Source organism: Peromyscus maniculatus, chromosome 23, assembly GCF_049852395.1.
Source record: "Peromyscus maniculatus bairdii isolate BWxNUB_F1_BW_parent chromosome 23, HU_Pman_BW_mat_3.1, whole genome shotgun sequence".
NCBI lineage: Eukaryota > Metazoa > Chordata > Mammalia > Rodentia > Cricetidae > Peromyscus > Peromyscus maniculatus.
The window spans coordinates 2,974,064-2,986,345 of NC_134874.1; the positions used below are offsets into that span (position 1 = coordinate 2,974,064).

General features: G+C 51.9%; 1 protein-coding gene across 2 annotated transcripts in view; it reads right to left on the bottom strand.

Moving 5' to 3' along the window:
• The window catches only part of Myo18b (myosin XVIIIB), a 214,287-nt gene that overhangs the window by 135,424 nt on the left and 66,581 nt on the right, over nucleotides 1–12,282 (bottom strand). For both annotated transcript variants that reach the window (XM_076560972.1, XM_076560971.1), the window contains exons 21-22: nucleotides 11,781–11,890; nucleotides 2,337–2,402 (exon numbers count right to left, since the gene is read on the bottom strand). In XM_076560972.1, the coding sequence (XP_076417087.1) occupies nucleotides 2,337–2,402; nucleotides 11,781–11,890 (176 nt within the window). The remainder of the gene's footprint in view (nucleotides 1–2,336; nucleotides 2,403–11,780; nucleotides 11,891–12,282) is intronic.

The window sequence follows — 12,282 nt, forward strand, 5'->3', positions numbered from 1 at the left end:
GTTATCGGAGGTTCAGGCTTCCAGACTGCCAGCCCCTGCTGCCGTAAAGCCACACAGTAGCTCCTATTCTCTCCCTTACTCCGCAGTGGCTGCAGGGGACTGCGGGGACCAATTTCTGTATTCATGAAATAACGGGGTAATTATCTAGCCCAGTGGTTCCCAGACTCCAGCACGCATCAAAGTCGCCTGGAGAGCTCGTGACAACAGCCACCGGGCTCCACCCTGCAGCTTCTGCTCCAGTGGGTCCTGGCAGAGTCTGAGGATTCGCGGGTTTGTGCAAGCTCTTGCGTGATATTTCTGTGGATGGATGAGAGTGGGTGGAACTGAGGGACGATCCCTGCCCCCACCCTGAGTCCAGACTATGGGGCCTGTGTGTGAACACACTCTCCACTTCCACCAATGAGCAGCAGGACCTCGGCACTGCTGTGGGGAGAACCTTGGGGTTCTACAGCCGTCACTCCCTGTGGGTCTCTCAAAATGAGTCAGTTACCCAGAGCGCAGCCTCCTCACCTGGGAGGAAAAGGCAAAAAACCATGAAGCTATCTGAAGTCTGTGGCTTGTGGTGAGAGCCCAGGACAGGCTGGTGTATTCTATCTGTCAGAAACATCTGCAAAGGACCATCGGAACAATCTGGCTGAGCCCACAGTGAACCTGCAGCTTGGACCAGAGGCCAGAGTGAGCTGCTAGTGTGTTTAGAACAGGTTAGTGAGCTGTGGGCAGTGGGCTGGCTGAGAGCTCACTGAGAAGACACCTGTCGGAAGGTTCCATGACCACGGTGTCTACAGGGAGAGCAGAGTCCTTCTCAGAGCTTCATATGCACCTGCGGCTGGCGGTCTGGCCACTCAGGTTAACTGGCTATGCTAACCAATCTGTGAATCATGGGGTGGTGAGGCACCACCCCTTTCCAGTCTGGCTTCTGGGTTTGTCTCTGGTGTCCTGCCCCACACTCACACGGTTCTTGAGTTTGAAAACCTGTTCTTGCTTCCCAGGCAGCTTCCAGAGCTGGTAGTGAGGATGTCACAAAAACAAAAGGTTCTGAGGTCAAAGAATTTGGGAACCCTAAAATACCATGCTTCCTTCCTTGAAAATCAACAGCACACAGGCATGCTGGGGAAACACAGGATCCTCTACAAACATCTCAGCAGATGGGGGGAGAGTGCTGACCTTCAACCCCTTTGCTGTCTCCCCTCAGGTCACCCCGTTCCCTCTGCAGGCCATTTCCTCCATCCCCTGACTGCAATGGACTGCCCAGGACTAGGGCTGTGTGACAGACAGCCACTTGCAAAGAGACGGTAGGAGGCCATATCTGCAGACGCAGGCTTCCTTCTGATACAAGGTAGACAGGAAGTTAGACACATTGTAACTGAGGAAAACCAGATGTGTCTTGGCAGCCGTTTCCTGATGGCCACTGGCATTTAACTGTCAGGAGTCATCCAACACAGAGGCTATCAAGGGTCTGTGCCGTGGTTTGAGTGTAAAACACCCCTTATAGGCTCGTGTGTTCCAGCATCTGGTCCCCACCAGCTGGGGGGCTGTTTGGGAAAGTTATAGACCCTTTAGGGGGTGGAGCCTTGCTGAAGGAAATGTATCCCTGGGAGCGGGCCTTAGGTTTCAGAGGCAGGCTGTACTTCCTGCTCTCTCACAGCTTCCTGACTGCCCATGCAATATGACCATCCGGCCACCTGTTCCTGCTACCACCCCCTCCCCTGTCATGGTGGACTATACCACTTGGAACTCCAAGTCAAAACAAACTGTTTTCCCATTAAATTGCTTTGGTCAGGTATTATGTGGAGGCCTGACATCATTGGAACATGGCTTGCACAGCAGTTTTGTAGGGATGGCAAAAAGAAATACCCATAAAGGACGATTTGGTAAAGAAAGGGTCCTCCTCCATGAATATGCCACTTTAAAAAAAAAAAATCTAAAACCCACTGGGGTGTTCCCTGCCATGGGGCAGTCCATTCTGATCTCTAAGTACTTTCTTCATTCTGCTAAATGAACTTCTGCACAAATGGGTAGTCTCCTGCCTGAGCTCTTCCCTTTAAGAACACTTTTGGGCTGTAAGCAGCTCATTCTGGAGCTCAGAATGTCATTTTGAGACCCAAACATCAACTCCTCCAGACTCTTGAGGCTCCTGGACCAGGGGACTCTAGAAATGACATTTCTAGGATCACCTCCACCCATGTGATACCAAGAGGGACAGGGACAGAATTCATTTGTCCCCTGTAGCCTAGAAAAGAGAGGCCCAGGGTGATAATAGGGCATCAGGTGAGACAAGAACTGGGTGCTGGGCTCCTACAAGGAGGATGGGTGTCCTCAGCAAGATGTGTACTCACTTGGCTGTGCCCCACGGCCACCGCTTTCTTCTCCAGATCCAGGGTCTGCAAGAGTTCCTCCACGGCCTGGAGGGGGGGGAGGGGGAGGGGGAAGAAGAGAGACATTCAAAGAGAGCATGGAGTAAAGAGATCTCAGCTGAGGGTCAGGCTCACCGCATGGTGGGATGCAGGAGGGAGGAGCAATCGGAGCCCCAACTCAGAGGGGCGAGTGCAGGAGAGAAGCATGCCCCGGGGCCCCCCGCCACACACTGCACACTCCATCGGAACCTCCGGGAGGCCCACGTGTCCCATCCCTACCCCACACCCATTCCACGGAAGACACCTGAGACCCAAGGTGAAGTGATGTGGGCAGCTGCTGGCCAGAAGAGAAAATCTGTGTCTGTGACAAGGTGACCATTCACTGTGCCCACCCGGCCTGACCTCGGTCACACAGGGGGAGTCTGCGTTGAGCATCAGCTCTTTCCTCCATGGCACTAAGGCACTTCCCCATGCAGACCAGACCGTGAGGGCTCAGTGAATGGGAAGAAGGGGTGGCAGAAGGAGGGGGGAGAGGGATGGGGACCCAAGTCAGAGAGATCCAGAGGCCAAAGGAGGCAGTTCCCTGCGGGAGAAGTTAATTTCCTCGGAGATTTTGGAGGAGGTGAAGACAAATTCCCGTGGAATCTTCCTTTTGTCAAAAAGTCACAGAAACTGTAGAACCACCTGCTAGAGCCTGGCCCCTCAGCTTGCCCCCTCCCATCCCATACGACCACCATCGCCCTCCCACTCCACCCCCCCATATGCGGCTCCCCCCACAGACGGTCTGAACAGCTATGATCAGGATAAACCACCCTGAATAACTGCAGCACTTGGGAAGAAATGAGGTCACAGCAACTGCGTGAGAGAGCTGCAGGCTCCAGGCCAGGGGCATCATGGGTACTTCCTGAGACACTCCCCGGGGTACTTCCTGAGACCCCCCCCATACTTCCTGAGACACCCCCCCGGGGTACTTCCTGAGACACCCCCCAGGGTACTTCCTGAGACACCCCCTGGGGTACTTCCTGAGACACCCCCCCCCCGGGGTACTTCCTGAGACACCCCCCCATACTTCCTGAGACACCCCCCCCCCAGGTACTTCCTGAGACACCCCCCGGGGTACTTCCTGAGACACCCCCCGGGGTACTTCCTGAGACACCCCCCGGGGTACTTCCTGAGACACCCCCCGGGGTACTTCCTGAGACACCCCCCCAGAAAACTGCTCGTTGGAAAACCTAGTCCCAGACCACAATCGGCCTCCTCTCCTGACACCCTGGAAGAGCCTCCTTAGCAAACTCCCCGCCAGTCTGAATGGTTTCATTTATTGCATTTTAGCCCCCCCCCAAAAAAAAATGCTCCAAGGGAATTGTAGGCAGCCAAGACACATAAAGCCAATATACCCAAATATAACATCTCTTCTCTCTGCACAAGAAGAAAAGCATGATAAAAATTGGCTGGAAGTAAGACGGATAGGGAAGGCGGAATCCCAGCCAGAAACATTTTTCTCTGTCTCTTTTAGAGGCAAAGGCTAGAGTGTGTGCTTAGAGGAAAGGTGTGCGGATCTGGGGTTAACCCCAGCACTTTGGGAGGCTGAGGCAGGAGGATTGTGAGCTTAAGACCGGTCTAGGATACCTAAAACACCCTGATTCAAACGACAAGACCTGGAGCTGCATTCCCCTGGGACCAGGTCTTACTTTGATCGTCCATAAAAAGATCCCAGGCCAGGGCGTAAAGCCAGCCTCGGGCTCCCTTTGAAAAGATGGAGGGATGAATATCAGCTGTATGTGGGACCTCACATACCATGTGATCTACAGATATCACACCAGGGAAGCTGGGCCCCAAACCACGCCTGCCGCTTCACATTTGCGCACAACCCTGGGAGAGGCTCTAACAAACGAGAAACACCATGTTCTCAGATTCAGTGTAGACACCCCCTAACAGCGCGCTCAGACACCGTAAGAATGCAGCGCTCTTCTCTAGTTCTTGGTTTTCTTGGGATCCTTCAGGCGTGGACAAGAATGCCAGCCCTAGAGAAACCCCTTCTGCTTTGTTGACTTCGGAGAGAGACCTGTGAGAGAGCTCTGGTCTAGCTGATGGAGAGCAAGTGAGTGATGCATCTCTGATCCCCTTCCTGGACTGCGAAATGATGGTAATAACCCCGTCTAGACCTTAAAGCCCCCGGAGAGGCTTCATTGAGCAAATAGGAAAAGGAATTTGTAAATGACTTTGCATTTAATTATTTAATTGCTGTTTGTGTTGTCTTCATTAATATTAATATGTGATTGAGCCATATGGAAATGCTCTTTGTTTAGGCCAGATATCAATTATTTAATTTAGTTCAACACAATGCAATCATTGTCCAACAGCCTGTTCTAAAAAAAAAATGAAAAAAAAGATGTGGCAGGGATCCAGGTTGCTGAGTGGAATGGCCTTCTTGTCACACCAGCTCTCCCACAGACACCCGAGGCTCACACCTTAGCCTGGAATGCTGGTCTGTGAGTAAAATATTGGCCATTTTACTCCAAAGAAACACAATTTTATCAAGCACAGAAGCACACGACTTTAATCCCAGCACTCAGGAGGCAGAGGAAGGTGAGTTCCAGGCAAGCTTCATCAGCACAGAGAGTTCCAGGCATCCTGATCTACACAGTGAGTTCTAAGCAGCCAGGACTACATAGAGAGACCCTGTCTCAAAAGAGAAACAGTTTTCAGCCTGCCTTTTGACCCCAAGTGCTATTCCAACGGCCTGTGCATAATTTGTATCCAAGCCTTTGCAATAAATAATAAGTTTTTCTCCTTTACCAGGGAGGCAACTGAGGCCCAGTGGAATGGGGAGGGTCATGGTCCAGGAAGGGATGCTGTAGGATCCAGGAACTGATGCACATGCTCTCCTCCCTCTGGCGCTGGCACCCAGCCCAGATCCTCCACTCACTGGCTGTGTGACCCTGGGTAAGCTGCTTCTGCTCTGATCCTCAGTACATGGGGTCATGCACCTGGCTTAAGGGAGGGGACGTGCAGAGGTCATAGGAGTGACAGGCAAGAGAGAGGTTCCCGAAATGGTGGGGCAAGGAGCTCCCTCACCCCTCTCCGCTCTGCGCAGCCATCACGACAACAGCTACAGTTGCACAAAGGAACAAATTTAGCACTCCGCAAATTGAACAAAAAGATTCAACAAAATGAGAATCCGTGGCTCCAGGAAGCCCGCTGAAGGCGAGGTCGGGGCCGTGGGAGCTGGCAGCCGTCCTGATTGGGGCTCTTTCATGCCCGCTCCCTGCACCCCACCCAGCTCCGACTGTGCAGTGGGGCCACCAGGTGAGTCACACCAAGAAGGCAGCAGATTCTCAACCAGAAAGGGTTTGCATATACAGTGCAAGGCATGGCTAGCCCAGGCCGGGGTCAGAAGCAGCTGGGAGCTTGGCGGCGGCAGCGGCAGCAGCAGCAGCAGCAGCAGGAGGAGCAGGTAGGGTCAGTCACCCTAAGATGGCCGCTCTGACACAAGCAAGCAGGGGACCCTACAACCAGGAACCTCACAAGTTGTAGAAAATGAATCAGCCAGTGGGCTTAAGAAGTGCCTTTATATTTCTGACTCCACACTAAAGACAAAAGAAAGGAGCCATGGGCATGGGCATAGGAAGACCAGGGGCAGACAGAGCTGCAGATGCCAGAGCAGAGTGCGGACACCCCAGATGCAGACAACGCTCCCTGTTGTACCCAGACTCATCAGCAAAATAGAAACATGCACAGAACAGCCTCTGCAGAGCCCCAAAGATGATGCAGATGTGGCCCTTGCTGGAGAGGAACCAGGCCTCGAAATAAAACCATGGACTTTAAAAACAGACAGAGACACTAACGGTTCACACTAGTCAGAACAAGTCACAAAAGACCTGTGCCTGAAGTCATTAGCTAAGACACCCAGTTTCCAATAGAAATGAAAACACACACACACACACACACACACACACACACATACATACACACACACGCTGCCAGATATTATGACTCCTACTCATGGAAGGAGGGTGTGGCCAACAGGATAAACCTCCTGGGCTCAGAATGTGGACTGAGTGCACGGATTTTCAAGTATTCACTGTAGATTTGTTCAAAGACCTGAAGAACTTGCCACTTAATGAGTTAAAAGACAGAACAGGCTGTAGGTGCCTGTGTGGCAGACACCCCGCTGAGCACGTGCAGGGTCTTGGGTTTGTTCCCCAACACCAAAAAAGAAAAGAATTTCATAATGAGCATTGGATGTAAAGTACCAGTGACGAGATGTACAGATATAAATGACTAAAAAGTACACATAGACATTCTTCATTTTGAAAAAATCAAATATCTGAAACGGCGACTTCACCGTGGGGCTCAGCAGCAGACCAGGGCCAGCGGATGAGCTGATGGGTTGGGAGCGACATCAAAGGGAATTGCCGGATCTGAAGAACAGAGAGATGTGGGAATAAGGAAAAGTGAGTCCCTCCAGGCAACAGAACCAAGTCCAGGATCTGCATGGCTGAGCCTCGGAAGGAGCGGAGAAAAAAAGGGAGACAATGAGACAAAAGGTTATGGCTTCAAATTTCCCCCAAATCTTACTCCTTCCCAAAATAAAAGCCACTTAGAGGCCATGGAAGGTCAGTGAGTTACAAATGAGATGACAAGTGAAGGCAGTCAGGGCATGGGGCAGCGTGGAAAACAAGCCACCCGGATCCGGGAGTCCTGAGAACACAGGAGGGGAGGGACCAGTGACCGGCTGGCTTGACACAACCAGAGTCACTTGGGAAGAAGGAGCCTCAGTGGGGGGATCCCCTAGGTCACACGGGCCTGTGGCCCTGTCTGTGGGACATTTCCTTGATTGTTCATTGATGTTAGAGGGCTCAGCCCACTCTGGGCGACACCATTCCCTAAGAGGGGGTGGTCTTGGGCTGTGTAAGAAAGTGTGTGTGTGTGTGCAGGCACGAGAGAGAAAGAGAGAGAGAGAGACAAAGAGACAGAGACAGAGACAGGGAGACAGAGAGACAAAGAGACAGAGACAGAGACAGATGCACAGAGACAAGAGACAGAAACAGAGAGAGACAGAGACAGAGAGACAGATACACAGAGACAAGAGACAGAAACAGAGAGAGAGACAAAGACAGAGAGACAGAGAGAGAGACAGAGAACATGAGCACTAGCAAGCAGCGTTCCTCCATGACTTCTGCTTTAAGCTCTTACGTGAGTTCTCGCCCTCATTCACGGTGTGATGGACGATGACCTGTAAGCTGAAATAAACCCTCCGCTCCCCTAAGTTGCTTTTGTTCGTGGTGTCTGTCACAGCCATGGAAAGCAAACTAGAACACCGAAGTCCAGAGGGCCATGGGATGACACAGTGAACCTGCCGGGAGGGAGGGGAAGGCCCTGTCAATCAAGGCCTCCACGCCTTGCAGAGCTGAGCTCCCAAACCAAAGGACTCAAAACCCCATCCAGGCACCCACAGGGTAGGAAGCCATGTATTAAAGGCAGGAAGAAATAGCGACTCAAACCTCTAAAGGCTCAAGAACAGCAGAAAACATAAACATATTTGAATATCAATCTGAAGGAAGCCTGATGAATGAAGATACACTCTATCATCCCTGGAACATGGACAGGTTCCTCAGATAGTCCATGAGAAGAGCAACCAAACCAACACAAAGTGAAGCAGACAGCTGCTTGCAAGGGATTCAGTCCAGAGCCCAGCTGAAAGGGCAAAAATGAGGCAAGCAACACCCTTCAAATGGTGAGAGAGAGACGACGGCATTTCAAATGATGAACGTAAGGGAGATGACGTCGGCATGGACGCAAACAAAACTGGACTTAAACCAAAGCCATCGCTACAGACAGCTAGAGACATGTCCAGTGATGGAAGGGTTAACCCTCCAGCCAGGCAGGCAAATTATTGCAGCACCTAGCCAGAAAGCCCCAAGACATGAGAAACAGAAAATGGATAGAATTAAAGAAAAGCAAGACAGCGCAACATTAGTGGCCAGGGGCATTAACACCTGTCTCTTAATAATTGATGGATCAATTAGATAGAAAAATTCTGCCCCAGAGTTCTGTCAAGAGCTTCCTAGGTCCGGGATGTCGGCGGGAAGGTGTAGCCAGGAAGACTATGGAGTGGAGTCTCACATGAGGCTGTGAAGTCCTGAGAATACCTCGGGGCTATGCTGGACCCTGCTTTCTGTTTGCCTTAGTTCAGACAGTTACCAGGTAAGAGGTGTCAACCCTCGGAAAGCCAGGGAAGAAGATACAATTTGAAGTTAAAGCCTCTAGCTCTAATGCTCGCTCGTCTTGAACACATGAGTCCCTCCCTTGCACATTGACCACCTCACGGTTGAAGGTAGATTGCGTCATTTAGCCCCCAGGGTGCCGACTAAGCAGCATGCGTACAAAGAGGCATGCCAATGGACACTCCACACGTGTGGCGGAATTGACTCATGCGATGGAGAAAAGAAGAGCCACCCAGAGGCCAGGACCCAGCCAACGACAGAGAAAGGTGGTGGAATTAATTTGCAGAGGACTGAGCTCCACAGGACCAGGGCAGCAAGTTCAGCACACCCAGGGTGGACAGCTCCCTCTGGGGTGAGGATGAGGGGAAAGAACTGAACTCAGGTGGATACTGAGCAAGCAGCTCCATGTCCAGCTGCCAAGGGCAAGAAACACTACCACCTCCACCACCTTCTTCCTCTGCCATGACGGTCTGTGCCCAGAGCTTCCTCCCTTCAGCTGCTCCTCATCAGGTCCTCGCAGCGAGAAAAGGGGAACAACTATAGTCACCGCCATGTTTTTAATTCATTTGATATGAATGTGTCTGTGTGTCTGAGTGAGCGCATGTGCACCAGGTACAGGCAGATACCATGGAAGCCAAAAGAAGGTATTGGATCCCCCAGAGCTGGAGTTACTGGGGGTGGTGAGCTGCCCAGTGTGGCTGCTGGGAACTGAACCTGGGTCCTCTTCACCGGTGAGCAATCTCCCTGCCTATAATAATTATTTTTAATGCTCTGCATAAGGACCCAGGCTGAGAGTCTGGGTTTGAGTCCCAGCTCTATTCCTGCCTGGCTCCACAGTCCTGTTTCAGCCACCTCTGCTGAGAAACTAATTCCCTGAGCAGAAAGCTTTGTTTTGGAACACTGTCTCAGGCTGTAACTCTACCACCTTGTACCTTGGGGGATGAGTGTGAACTCCCGTGCCTTGGGGATGGGTGCGAACTCCTGATCTTTCTGTCTCTACTTCCTTAGTGTTAGGATCACAGGCATGCACCCCAACACCAGGAGACTATTTTGTGATGCCAGAGTGCGGGTACCCAGAATGAGATCACTTCTCGGAGGAGCCGGCACAGCTTGCAAAGACACCACAAATCAGGGTTAAGGGGGACTCACTAGGGCTCGTTTTCCACCCTGGAAAGAATCCCCTCTGCCGCCGTCTAGTGTCTAATGTCGACATTGACCTTTTTCCCACTGTCAGATGTGTCTCACTGAATCCTGAGGTCTTAACCACTCTGCGTGCAGAGCCTGCCGGCTTGCCCACCAGAGCACATGCTCATGTATAATTCATAGCCCATCACGTTGCCTGACGAATGAATATTTATCAGCATTTTCATAGGAGACAGGATGGTGTTTTCTTTCTTTGCTACCAAAATTCTATGCCCCAGCAAATGAAATTTGTGAACAAATATATATATAAAAAGAGAGAGAGAGAAAAAAGCATAAAATACTCCCAACCAAGTCCATTGCACCAGTAATTTTCCATCCTCTGGCGCCTGGAGTGTGTATGGAGGTGGATTCAGCTTAGCTGCAACAGAATCCTGCCGACTTGTCCAGAGTCCAAACACTGCCATGAGCCGTTCTCGTCGCCCCCACAGGAAGCTCCTCCACACCCCCAGCCTGCCTCATTTCCAACTGCGCGGGAGCCCCAGAGTCTCCAGACTATGGACCCTCTGTGTGGTGATTGAGCATGCAAGGGCCAAGGAGAAAAGACCTCACATGCTGATTGGTTAAGAGCCAAACCAAATGACGGGGCTTCCAAACTGTGCGGCCAAACAGAGAGGGGACAGCTGACTCAGAGGGCAGGGAGATTCACACAGAGGATCTGTGTCTCCTGCTAGAGGTGCCCTGTGTCCTGGGACAGTGACCAGAAACCAAGGGGCCTAAGACTGTGACTCTGTTTACCCCTCCAACCTCAGGGTTCACTGAGGATGGCAGTGTGGGGGATTCCAAGTACACTTGGGCACACACACACACACACACACACACACACACACACACACACACACACACACGCAGAGGTGATGGTTCAGTGTGGCTGTGAATAAAGTTTGTGGATCAATCACCCTTTAGCCTGACCCTGAAAGATGCTGCAGCCACCACCACGGCTGCTGCTATTGATAGAAGCAGTTAATGTGTGTGAAGCCCCTCCGGTGTGCCGGGGCCTGTGTAGAGCACATCGGCTACTCTACAATATTTTATCTTCAGAGTACTGATGGAGGCAGCTGCTGCTACTGTCCCCACTCCAGAGGTGAAGAGACTGAGGCGGACAGTTGCTTACCCAAGTGATAACTGAAGTCACACATATCTGACCCCGAGATCCACATTCTTCCATCAAACCCAACCCTGGAATTTAGAAGCTGCCTTTCAAGGAACAAGCCCATGAGCAGCCGTGGAATTCATTTCTAAGGGCCTGACATTTGCTTCATCTCCAAGGGTAAAAGTATACAGATAAATTGCATGTGTGTGGGGGTGTGTGCACGCATGTGCGCACACCTGTATGTGTCTATGTGTGTATACAAGCATGTGTCTTGTAAGTTCCTGTGTGCACGTGTGTACTCACATCCACTTATGCACACTTGTGTGTGCATATGCACGCATGTGCATTCATCCATCTGGTTAAAATTAGTGAGTACTTGCTGGGAAACAGTTTCAGTTAAGCCCAGGGACTCCTGAGAAATCAGGACAAGAGGACTCAGTGGTGAATGTCCCTGAGCTGGGGCTGGATAACAAAGGGCACATCAGAGAGCGTCCCCTGGAGAGGGGACAGCCAGTGCAATGGCCCTGAGACACCTGTTCATTACACTCTCATGTGATGTCCTCCTCAAACACTCCCACAGGCCACCTCAGCTTGCTGAACCGGTCCCCTTGGGTTTTGTGCTGCACAGTCCTTGTGAGGCGGGACACAGGACACGCCATCCTCTTTCCTCTTACTCTTTTCTGTGCATCCTCAGGGAGGTTTCAGGAGGGCATTCTGGGTAGGGATGCAGTCTAGGGCTGAGGTCTGCCACAAATCGCCGGCTACCCTCCGCACTGCCCCCCAAGACCGCCCTTTCAGATCCCTCATGCTCCTGCTGCCCTTGAGCAATCCAAACAGAACAGGCTCTGTGGCCCCCCACGGGAGCATCCGGCCTCCTCCTGCTCGGGAGCCAACTCCACATACCTTCCTCTCATCCAGTCCCTCGGAGGTCAAGTCAAGCCTCTTCAGCAGCGGAGGGTCCAGCACCTGGAACCGACGGCGGAACTGAGCGAGCCCCATGTGTTCAGCGTAACCTGGGGGACAGAGCAGGCCAGTCACGGGCGGGAAGACACAGGCAGTGCTCTGGCAGGTGATGCTCAGTCAACGCTGGATGCTGCTCTCATGTTCCTGCTCTGGGCCGTCTTTGTACAAGACCCCCTCCTCAACAAGACCTTCTGGAAAACTCTACAGCATCTTCCTAGGGCTTTCTCTCGGATAATTCTCTCTCAGTAGCTCTCTAGTACCCCTTCCCTCCAGTGTCCCACAGGACGTGCATCTCTGTTTACCCCACGGGACAGATCATTAAAGCCTTTGTACACTGGCCAGGGCATCAGGCTTCCCATATAATCTAAGGGGCGAGAAAAGTACTGGGCACAGACAGGAGATGCCACACACATCACATACCACACACATATACACACACCAC